General features: G+C 32.1%; 1 protein-coding gene and 1 long non-coding RNA gene across 2 annotated transcripts in view; both read right to left on the reverse strand.

Moving 5' to 3' along the window:
* LOC115886476 (obscurin-like) overlaps positions 1 to 11,482 on the reverse strand; it is a 36,615-nt gene extending 25,133 nt beyond the window's left edge. Inside the window, 12 exon segments of the mRNA XM_030905638.1 lie at positions 905 to 1,025; positions 3,314 to 3,369; positions 3,371 to 3,599; positions 5,745 to 6,099; positions 6,143 to 6,390; positions 6,626 to 6,793; positions 7,008 to 7,295; positions 7,389 to 7,589; positions 8,687 to 8,739; positions 8,809 to 9,268; positions 10,468 to 10,677; positions 11,424 to 11,482. Coding sequence (XP_030761498.1) covers positions 905 to 1,025; positions 3,314 to 3,369; positions 3,371 to 3,599; positions 5,745 to 6,099; positions 6,143 to 6,390; positions 6,626 to 6,793; positions 7,008 to 7,295; positions 7,389 to 7,589; positions 8,687 to 8,739; positions 8,809 to 9,268; positions 10,468 to 10,654 — 2,366 coding nt within the window. The 5' untranslated portion in view covers positions 10,655 to 10,677; positions 11,424 to 11,482.
* On the reverse strand, positions 6,240 to 6,692 carry LOC115886464. Its single transcript, XR_004050897.1, has 2 exons — positions 6,626 to 6,692; positions 6,240 to 6,390 (listed from the first exon to the last, which is right to left on the reverse strand). It is a non-coding gene; the product is annotated as an uncharacterized LOC115886464 (long non-coding RNA).
* Positions 11,483 to 12,384: the final 902 nt, after the last annotated feature.

Below are 12,384 nucleotides of genomic sequence, written 5' to 3' on the forward strand. Positions count from 1 at the left end.
AAAATTGTCCAAATTTGGCAAATGTATTCAGCATACACAGACCTTTAAAAACCTTATTTACGGCTTCGCTGTAAAATCAAGAGTGGAGCCAATATTTGGACAGTTCAAAATTTGCCAGCGATTTCCTATGTTTGCAACGACACGCGACTATGCACACCCGGTATATAAATATAAATATAATGAAAAATACTTATTTTAATCATATTGATATTTATTTAATTATTAAAAAGATCAAAAATATATGTATAATAATTATAATATTAAGATTGATTAACGTTGTTGGCTAAATATTATAAACTCATAATTTTCAAACTACATTTTGAGTTTTGTTGAAATTTTAACAAGAACAGTTAATTATACATTTTAAAATCTAAAGCAATTAAATAATGCACATGTGTAAAAAAAATGATATATTACTTTTAATAACTCTTAAAACATTATTAATATTATTTTGCCTTAAAAATGCTTTATTTCCAATTTTGATATGAGCGGTGAGCAAATATACCGAGTATATTTACATATTATTCAAAAATAAAAACATCTTTTATAATAAAAAAACAACGGTTTCCTGTAGACGTATCTGTTTAAAAAAAACTAATTCTCATAATAGTTTTAGAATTTAAATATCCTAAATAGTTTTTTTTATTCTTTGTTTTTTTTAAGTTAAGCATTTTTTTCTTTGTTAGGCAAATTTGTATAACTGTAAACATAACTTCTGACAAGCAGTATTTTCTTGCAGTGCAGTGACGAAATACCCATAAAGGATTTTTTTGGAGAGACGAATCCGCCACATAGGTATAGACATTTTTTATCTTTTATAATGTCATAAATTCATACTCGGGTTTCTTATATTATTAACACGTTATAAAGAAACACGTTTAATTTTAGTTAAGATTGTTCTTACCATGTAACTTCAGGTATAGGGTCTCCAATAATAACAGCCTTGAATGTAACCCCATTCTTTTTTACTATTCTTTGATCTTTTAAACCTTCCTTCAGTTTGGGACGGCGCAATTCTCTTTCAGCTAAAATAATTATAAATAACAAAATATTTACGATAGGTTTTATGTATAGTCTGTCTATGCGTTTTATGTATAGTCGTCGTTTGCATTTTCTGTTGGTTAATTAAAAAATACCGCGTTCGTCTCAAGTAGCTCACCCCTATAACTTTTTTTATTTTTTCAGATAAAACAACGAGATATGATATGTTAGTATACGACATAAATCAGGATTGATTGATATATTCAACTGTTTTCGGACACTTCCTGTTTCACCGGAAATAACTACAACTTTTGATTTTTAAATGGCATTCTCGATATTTTTTTATTTTATTAGATAGAAAATGACACTCTGAATAGAATGACATATCATATGTGAATTTTTGACATTTTCGCATATGGTTATTTTGAAATTGTAACATGCGGTTCATAACGACAATTTGACTCGAAATACCAAGTGTGTGGTGTCAAATTATTCGTAAAATAATGCTTTTTCCAAATATGATAATGAGCCACCCTCGTTCCGTTTGAAAAAATTGAGATATGATTAAAAATACGATTTGGGCATCTTATAACCCGCCAGGACAAGACACTAAAAAACATTAGACGATCAAATCTATTTTTCTAAGGCTCCTGGATTAAAAATTAGTGTTTTTAACACAGCCATGGCACTCTAGATTGAAATTTAAAATACAATTTGTTTTTTAGCGAATACCTCAAAAGTTGACATATGATATGTCATTCGATTCAAGAGTGTCATGTTCTATCGAATAAAGTAAAAAATTCGAAGGTGCCATTTAAAATCAAAGTTGTAGTCATTTCCGGTGAAACAGGAAGTGACCGAAAACAATTGAATACGTCAATCAATCCTAATTTGTGTCATATACTAACATACCAAATCTGTTTTTTTATGAAAAAATAAAAAGTTATAGGGTGAACTACTTTGGAGACGCACCCGGTATATATCATAACGTGACTGCTATTACCCAATATTACAATGGAAAATAAAATATAAATAAAATGGAATTATAATCCAAATCAGATTTGAATATGATGCTTGATTTGATATAACTTTTTAAATATTTTTACAACGCGTAATTTTCTTTTTAAATTATGGCATTAAGGACTTTACATTCATCAAATGCATTAAGGGCTAACCTAATCCTTTTTTTTTTTTTGTTAACTTAAAAGTTTGATTTTTTTACAGCTTCAAAGAGAATGTAGACCTGAGTATATGGTTTTAATTTCACCCGGCCCTATAGGCTTGGTGCATTCTCCGCCGGTGCTGCCACCATCGGAAAATATCGTAAAAACTAGCATCTACAAATAAGCACACGGGTTTAAATAGCGAGTAGGTATACGAAAAATGTAATTAATTATTCTAAAAGTGTTAGGAAGTATAATTTGTGAAAATACTAATAATAAAAAATAAAAAAGTAAATATTTTGATATCTTCAGCAGTTCTAACTTGTATTATAATTTATTATTCCAGTTAAAAAAAACTTTTTAGATGGGTTCAACTACGGTAGCGAGCATAGTTTTAATCACCGGTTTTGCTAGTGGGCCATAGGTAATTGGGGCTATTTCGGCAAAACGAAATTTTTAAACGTACGTAATTATAATTTTAGAAGATATTCATAAAACGTTTAATCACTAGTTTATTAAAAAACTATACCATTAATATTGCAAATTATACTTTATCCTCTCATAGTATAATTATGTCTCTTTAATTTTTTGAACGGGCACTTTGTTTATTCACTTGTTTCGTCGAACTGCTTGAATCCAATTTTGCTATTGATCAAATCGGTGTGAGAAACTATGAAGCTATAAAATAGTTGAATATCCGGGAAATTTGAGTTATTGAATGTTATTGCACCTAACAACGCCTTCATTGCGCTCTCCTTTACGCGTTATCATTTTTTCGGCAATTTTATTAACATTTGAAATTGTCACAACACAACACGACGCCTAGTGCGAATTGTTAGTGAAAACTTATTTTTACTACCCGAAACAGCGTTACATTGCACAAACCTGGTACCTGAGTCTTTTATAGTTTCAATAACTGTACTAGCAAAAACTAAAATACTTAAATATTATGACAAAACACGATTTCATTATTATGTTAATGCGATAACACGACGGCGGCGGCGGCGGCGCCGGCGTGAACTATATAATGATAATTTCAGATTTTTGCCGTTAGACGCTGCGGTCGGAATTTGTTGAAATCAACTGAAATGCACCAAGCATATAAGGATTCTGTTTCTCCCTTTGAGGTACGACACCCTAAAAATCATGTATAATAGAAGAAAACTTACGTGTAACTTCTAACACCGCTTGTTGTTTCACAGTGCCCACAGGATTGGTTAATACATTCGTAAACTCCGGCATCTTTTAATTCTAGCTTCGTTATTTCTAACTTGAATTCTTCGCCGTTTTGACTGGACGTCATTCTGAGATGGGCATCAGGTTTGATCTCTTTTCCGTTAAGTGTCCACGTAGCTGTGGGTGGAGGGTTGGCAAATCCTCTTACAATGTACGTGATATCCAAAGATTCTGGCCTTGAACCGTCTTTCATATTGGTGTCCAGGATTATGGGTTCGGCTGACAATAAAAACGCTAAATTAGTAAAATATATAAACATGTAGGTAACATCACCAAATTAAATTATATACAGGGTGATCGATTAAAGTCGGAGATCGTCTTTATTGTCGAAAAAAAAGGTTTTTATAAATGTTACATCGTTTATCCTAAAAAATATCTTGTTGTATAAAGGGTGTCTCAAAATAGTAATAATTGGACTTTTCTCGCACTAGTGGACCACCCTGTATGTACGATTTTCCTGGATGAGCCCGCTTTGGGAGTTTATATACTATAAGTGATACCAATTAAACTTTTAGTTACGTAATCGAAAGCGCAATTTTTACATTCATTGTTGCCAACCACGGACATATTCGGCGCCGGGCTGAATAACTGTAATTGAAATTTCCCGTTGGCGATTCAGGTGGTAGCTCTGCCGTAAAAAAAATGTCAAGTTGCCGTATTTATTTATTTATTTCCTGACATTGTCATTCGTTTTGACACTTTAATTTCGTATTACGACTTTTTGGTTTAAATGAATTGTGTTGATACTTTAAGCTTGAAAATTGTACTAGCAGACCTTGCAAAAACCTGTTTGTAAAAACCTGTTTTAGTGCGAAGTGTACGAGATAGCTTAATAGCCGTTGCAAAAAACTCATCGCTACCTTATTAGAATATTTTGAACGGAGAAGCGGTAGTAATTGCTCTTTATTATTTTATTATTTATTTTTCATTTATTTTTGTTCCAAAAAATATTTTGATTAAAAAAATACATAAAGGTGGGCAACGTTGTGCCGGTCAAACTTAATCACGTGACTAAAAGTTTATTTGGTATGATCTATAAAAGAAAAATATGTAGTGAAATATGTAATTTACAATTTTTTGCACATAAATATTTTAGAGAATTGAATTTGAGACTAGTTTAGTTTTAAAAAATATTTGCTTTTAATTAATTTTAAGATTTATCCATGTTGCATTTTTTTAAATATACAGGGTGTCAAAAAAATAGTGATCTAACTTTGGTGAATACGGATCAAAATAGGTGATTGTACGGATCAAAATAGAACAAAAGTTACTACGAACATATGCCTTAAAATGCTTCCCGAGGAAGTTACAGAGCTCGAAAGTATGAATAAAAATAATATATTTTGTTTATTGTTAAGATTATTTGTAAACCGTCTTTCTTGAAATTTGATATTCTTACAGACATTTTAATGCCAAAGCGAATCGCTATAGTGTAAAATTCCGTAACAACCCTGAGAGGGGCTCTTCGTTTAGTTGAAACGGTGAACGGTTTTCAAGATATTTGTGTTTAAGGGTTCCGATGCATCGATTTTAGTATTAGCGAAATCATGATATTAATAAATTTATAATTTCTATACATTTTATTTTTTTGGCGTAAAAATGACTATTAGTTTTTTACGCCATTTGTTGAAATTGTTGTATCTATAAGGAGAAAAGAAGTACAACCAGTAGTACTATCTACATTCAATGGAAAGTGCCTTTTCAGGGCTGTTATGGAATTTTACCATCACAATTTGCTTTGGCATTAAAATATGTGTTGAGTACTATGTTTGAAGACTTTTTTTTACTATGTTTTAAAATTAAACAAAATATATTATTTCTATTTACCCTTTCGAGGGTTGTAACTTTTTCGGGAATCAATTTAGGGCATATGTTCATAGGAACTATTTGTCTTATTTTGATCTGTAGAATCAACCACCGAAAAATACACTATTTTTTGATACCCTGTATATAAAATTGATATTATGATAAGTCACCTCTTTATATATTAATAAATTAACTGAGTAAAACCAATTCATTTTCAGTAATATAACTACTAATTATACCAGTATAAAAATTGCTTTTGGCTTACAGTCTTTGGTGATGTTATCTAAAAAAACTATGCGTGTTAAAATATTGGTGAATGTTCCTCATATCTGCAGCTATATGTTAAAGTGTTATATATATTTTTTATTGTGCATGTGTTGTAAGTGCTGAGAACTTACCTGTTTGTCACAACGATTATCTAAACTTACCTGAACAGTTAGAATCAGCTAAGCGTACTTGTTAAAGCTTTACATAAAAATGGTCAAAATGTGCATAACAAAAAATAACATAAGTGGATTGTTTTAGTGGAGAGCATTCTGGAGAGGAGCGTTTAAGTACCTTCTGGTTTGCTTTTAGCCTTTTGACTGTCCTGTCTGTCAAGTACGTCGGTTTTTTGTTTTTTGGAAGCATATTCGTTTTGGTCTTGCTCTATAAGGGTAGATTCTTCTACAGACGCTTTTTGGGCTTTATTTTTCTTAGGCTCTTTATTATCATTTTGAATCTCGTATTTTGTAATTGTTTCTTCAACGTCAGCTTCATCTTTCGTTTGTTGTAGAGGTTTTTTCGGAACTTTAACGCTGGCCTTTGTCTCAGTAGTTTCGGGCAAATTAGCTTCGGGTTTTTCTTCAATTACCTCAATGCTTTCTTTTCTGGCAGATTTTCCTTTCTTGAATGGAACTCTTGACGTTCTCCACTTCAGGGAAGATTTTTGGTATATTGCTCTCGGGTTGTTCGACTTCTTCAATTTCTTCGATTTCTACAGTTCTAGCTCGACTAGATTTTCTTTTGGGCACGTCTTCAGTTGTAGGGGTTTTAGGTTTATGCGTTTCGTCGACATCATCAAAGTGTTCGGCTTCTTCAATAATGGCAAATGTACCCCTCTTTTTCTGTAACTCCGGCGAAGCTGGTTCTTCGATAACTGGTTCAGGGCTTTTTTGGATTCTAGCCTGCTTTGTCTCAATTTCTCCTTTCTCGGCTAGTTTACCTATTTTTTAATTGAGTGAATGACTGGTATAAAATATTAATGAACGAAACAGTAGATTGTAGATATCATTTTCAGTAAAGAGAAACACAGATGATAACATATAATAGACATTGAAAAATCTAATGCTAAAATAGCCACTCTAAGCACACACATAAAGCACCTAAAGCTTTTTCTGTTTGTTTAAGGAGGTAATTACATTTGAAAATATGGAAACAAAAAAATGAATGTGTTATACCTTGCTTGGGAGATGCTGCTTCTTTAGGTTCCTCAACTTTAGGCGTCTGCGGCGATTCAGGCTGCTTTTCTGCTTCTTGAGCGACTTGCGGTTCTTCTATTATTTCCTCAATTTTAACTGCCTTTGGTGGTGGTTCAAATTCTTCTACAGCGTCAGTATGTGTTACCTCTGTAATTGTTAGTAGATAACGACACCACATAAGGGAAAAATTTAATGGTAAGACACAAGTACCACTTATAAGACACATTTTGAAAAATCTACGGGGGACAGTCATGCCACCAAATTATACTTACCTATACCTTAAAAGTGTTATGTGTATTCCTTTGTAAATCTATTGTTTTTGTTGATTTAAAGCTTCGTATTTGGTTAAAAAAAACTTTACTGTGCACAGTGACAAAGCTTTTACTGCTAACAGTTCCCAAAGAGTTCGTCACGATGACTTCATATTCTCCTTGTTCTTCATATTTGATTAAGTCAACAGCTAAATGTAAAGTTTCATATCGTTTTTTATCTCTAGTTATCTTAATGCGAGCGTCAGTGGAGACTTCTCTTCCATTTCTCAACCATTTTACTGTAGGAGGAGGACAGGCGTCTACTTCAACTTCAAGATGGAGTTCGGCGCCTTCCTCTACGATGGTATCCTCAAGTTGCTTAACAAATCTTGGAGCACCTACATTAGACAAATTATTAATTTATTGGTTCCCTAACTAAGAAATATTATTTCAATATTTTGAACGTTATTCGAAGTATACAGTATACTTACAATTAACTGTTAACTTTGCACTAGTTTCTGCAACACCCAATTCGTTACTTAACTTGCAAGTATATTGACCTGACAGTTCACTAGTTACTTCTTTGATGACAAGTTTCACACCATCATCTGATTCAATTCTGGTGAATTCGCCTCTTGTTTCTTTAATCTCAATGCCACGGTAAAATAATGTGTGAATATTAATAGAAGGGGCTTTATTGTGAAAAGTCATTTCGAACATTTTGAAAATTATAAGTCATAAATATTAAAATAAATAAATGTTTTCCTGCACATATCTAATGTAAAACTATACAATTATCCATAAAATAGTTTTTCGGGGTTATTATTGAATTTTTAATTGAACTCAAATATTTTAAATTGTTTCTTACTTTATATTTCCCAATATCAAGGTGGGAATATATTCTTTGAAACGTTAAATGCTTTTTGATGGTTAAGTCTGATTTTCGCAGTTAAATCGAACACTTTTGGAGTCTCGTCATAACAAAATCACATTGGGCTAGGTCAAAGAACAACCACAATGTAATGACAACAAAAAGCTGAGAGACTGGCTAAGAAAGTAGCATGTCTAAATATTTTTGGACCTATCCACGCAAGTTATTGTCTATCGCAAAGATGTTAGATAAAATTTAAACGCATAAGAGGTGAAGTTTTTTTGAATGACTCTCATTTCATGAAATATATTTCTTCAACTTAGAAAACGGGTGTTTGGGAAGGTTCGAAAGGAACAATTATGTTTTTTGCGACGTTTCGCGACTTTAATGTCGCCCTTCAGGCACAGAGTACGACATAAACCTAGCATCGGTGTGCTTCGTGCAAAAAATACCCCAAGTATCTGTTCGTTCGTCTGTATGTGTCTTATAGTGTTCGCGGTTTTTTTGCCATGAATGTTTGTAGGCATTTGAATGAATATATGTTTTAGTGCCTGAAGAAGCGACAATAAAGTCGCCAAACGTCGCAAAAACATATTTGTTTTCGAACCTTCCTGAATATCCAATGATTTTTTTCTACGTACTAACTAACTACTGGGAATTAACAATAATCATAATATATTTTCAACTCTATGGACATCTGCGCAAATTGATGCTAAGTGATACACCAGTCTGCAGGAAATGTTCTTTAGATATATAAAGCATCTACAGTTATAACTGCAGATTTTTTGAATAGCATATCTTCCATAGATCACATATTTGGTAGTTAGGATTCAGTAAGGAGTTTTCAGTAGAGGAGTTTAGTAAAGAGCCATACAAATAATTTTAATTAATCAATTTCTAAATCCAGTGGATTTTTACAGAAACCGAATTTTTGATGTTTGTTTTGTTTCTGTAGCAACATTCCCGAAAGACTGTGAAAATGTGTTTACCACAAAGATTAGATATTATAAGTTTCGACTTCGACGTATGTGAATTCTTACCATTTAACTGCTGGCGGAGGAAAAGCTTCCATTTTGACATCCAGAGTAACATTTTTGTCGCGCTCTGTAACTGTCATATCCTGAAGGCCTTTGATAATTTTAGGCGGTTTCTTAACGAAGACTGTACTTTCTGCCTCGCCAGTACCATGGATATTGAGAGCCTTAAACTTGTATTTTGCAGCATCGGTAGTAACAGCTCCTGTAATTCTCAACATGTATACGTCACCGTCTTCTTTGATGACGTAATGTTCGCTAGCTTGAACTTCTTCCTCGTCTTTGTACCACTTGATTTGGGGTTTTGGTTCAGCTTCAATTTTGACTTTCAATTCGAGATTTTGTCCTTGAGAAACTATTTTTTCTGCTTCGAGTTTTTGCACGATTTTCGGTTTGCTGTAGACATCCAGTTTCCAGAATTGGGATACTTGTGCCAATTCGTTAGTGGCCACCACAGAATAAGAACCTTAAAAACTCCTTATGGAAATTACAATCATAATAGAAGCAGTAGGTATATTAGTTTTTTACTATCTACTATTTCAAATACAAAGTTAATTGTTTTGGGATAAGTATATATTTCAATGGATATATTCTTTATTTTTTACTACCAGATTTAAACCGATTTTAATCGAATGTGCACAGTTCAAGTACCGGGTGCGTCTTAAAGTGGCTCACCTCGTAACTTTTTATTTTTCTGCCATAAAAAAACGAGATTTGATGTGACATAGCAAATTAAGATTAATTAACGTATTCAATTGTTTTTGTCAAGCCTACTTCACAGGAAATGACTACTTTTGATCGGCACCCCGGTAGGCTTAATTTTATTCGATAGGAATGATGTTTGACATATCATATGTTAACTTTTGACATTTTTGCATAGTTTATTTCAAATTGTGCGGTGCATAATGACAATTTGACTCGAAATCCAAGTGTATTGTATGTACCAAATTATTCGTAAAAATGTGTTTTTCCAAATATGTTAATGAGCCACCCTGTTCCAGTTCAAAAAAATTGGTATATGATTAAAATACGATTTGAGCATCTTTAACCGGCAGGACAAGATACTTAAAAATGAGTTAGATTAATTAGTTAGTGCTTTTTAGCACAGCCATAGCACTCTAGGATTGAAATTTAAGATACGAGTTTTTTATAAGCGAAAAATTTAAAAAGTTGGACATAAGGATATGTCATTCACGCAGAGTCATTTTATCGAATAAAGCGGCAGAAATATACCGAGGGTGCTACTTAAAAATAAGAAGTTGTAGTCATTTCCGGTGAAACAGGAAGTAATTCCAAAATAATCGAATACGTCAATCAATCCTAATTTAGGTCATATACTAACATAGCAAATATCGTTTTTTATCTGAAAAAAATAAAAAATATAGGGGGGAGCTACTTTTCGAGTGGCAATCTCGGTATTTTTTATGGCTTTTCGATTCTAAATTTAGCAGCGTTTCTAAGTTGGAATTTTAGCATACATAAAGTGTCGTGGAGACTATTGAAATGATTGTATTGTTGTTTTGTTGGGGAAACTCAATGTGCGTACAAAGTTTCATAAGAACAGATTTAGAGAAATAGTTGAAAATGGTTTGTAAATTGCTAAACACACCAACACTTACATAAGAACATTGCAAATTAAATAGAAAATGTAAAAAAATGTTTTACCTGAATCAGAGAGAGCCGATTTTTCAATCACTATACTATGCTTTTCACCTTCCTTGACTATTTTGACTCTCTGACTATCCTTGATTTCTTTACCATCTTTGTAAAACTGAACTTTGGGTTCTGGAATACCTTCCACCTCAACTGTCATCTTAAGCAGAGAATCAGCATGGATAGATACATCCTCCATTTTCGATTTAATTTTTGGTGGAGCTACAAAGATATATTTATTTAGATCGAGAAATTCCATTTGATACATCAATTGTTAACGGAGAAATGAAAATTACTGGATATGTGTTAATCATTGCAAGAGAATCGTAAGATATACATGATCCATTTCACAATTTCTTTGCCTAATATTATTTGGAGGGTCCAGGTGAAAACCAGGATAAGCGGCAATTTTTTAGTTTTAGGGTTTTACAATATTATAGTAGGTTTAACTGGTCCTCACAAAGTGTATAAACTCTGCAGGGTAATAAGGCTCCTAAATTCTATGATATATGCCTAGTAGAAATATATATACAGGGGCAGAACTTGATAACAACCAGCCGTACAGGGAGGGCTCTCCTGTAGAATTAGTAGAATAGCGCTTATCATGCTTTTCCCCTGAACCCTTCATTTTATTTTATTCTAGCCATATGAATTCCACATCATTTAGGTGTCTTTCATTGATGACAATGATTGACTGAAATGATGAACAGCATTAGTAAAACTTCATTAATTGTGTTTTACAATGAGATTTGTTTTTCCATGAAAATCTTAAGAAGTAAATTTGTAATTTAAAAAAAATACATATAAGTGTCAATGATAAAAATTAATAGTGTTATGTATTTGATTTTTAACAACTTTGATTAGGCTAAGTCATTGTGAGACGATCAAGTAGAGTGCAAGTGCAACCACATAATAAAGTGTGTCGTAAGTATCAAGGATGAAAGATAAATGTAGTTTTGTGTTTTTACCCCTTAATTTTACAGTGCGAGTTTCTTTTTCAAAGTATTCTTCTGTATAAAAAATACGCTTGGCTGAAAAAGTGTATGTGTTAACTATGGATTTATTAATATGGACTATACAGAGTTACCACTGTTGCAAAAAATGTATATATTTGGTTTTATATGAAAAACTTGTACTCCTAATTCTATTCCTAATCCGTATTAACTAATTTTTTAGTTTTAAAGTGATCATTTTTAGACCAAGCTCAAGGCACCTTTGGTCTTGATCTGGAAGTTAACACGTAGCCTTGGTCTTAGGCTTGCAAGTCTTGCATTTGATGACTCTGGCAAGTCTTGCATTTTTCAATAAATTTTTGCTAGATGCACTTTTTACATAGAAATTCCTTAAATAAATCGTATTTTTAGTAATTTAATGCAAATACATCTTTAAAGAAGCAAATTATTAAAATATTTTTCTGGCTAAAATTTCTATTTTTTATATTATTATATTGACTAAGTATTTCATTCTTTAAAATTTTATTTAAAGCTTCATTCAGAACCTCGCAATTAGTGGAATAAATTAGTGGTTCCAATTAGCGTATAAATTTGTTCCTTTAATTTTAATGTAAGCATTAAGAATTTCAAAATTAGCGGTAAGTAAGAATTTTCAATTAAGCTTCATTCAGAACCTCGCAATTAGTGGTTTCAATTAGAGTAGAAGTTTGTTCCTTTAATTTCAATATAAGCCTTCAGAACGTCAAAATTAGTAGTAGTCATTTTCAATTAGTAGAAAAAGTTATCAAAACTTTTAACTTTTCTACTAATTAGTGTACTTCAAAATTTGCGGAAAATGACATTTTGGCCTTTGGAAATCAAAAGTTTATTGTTTTATAAGCTAAATATTAGGCTTTCTCTATGGATACAACTGATAACCGCAAGCTGTTGCTAGGATATTGATTATGTTGGATAGGATTATTTTAGACATTGTGAA

The sequence above is a fragment of the Sitophilus oryzae genome, unplaced genomic scaffold (assembly GCF_002938485.1).
Source record: "Sitophilus oryzae breed Bouriz unplaced genomic scaffold, Soryzae_2.0 scaffold_489_pilon_pilon, whole genome shotgun sequence".
Classification (NCBI taxonomy): Eukaryota; Metazoa; Arthropoda; class Insecta; order Coleoptera; family Curculionidae; genus Sitophilus; species Sitophilus oryzae.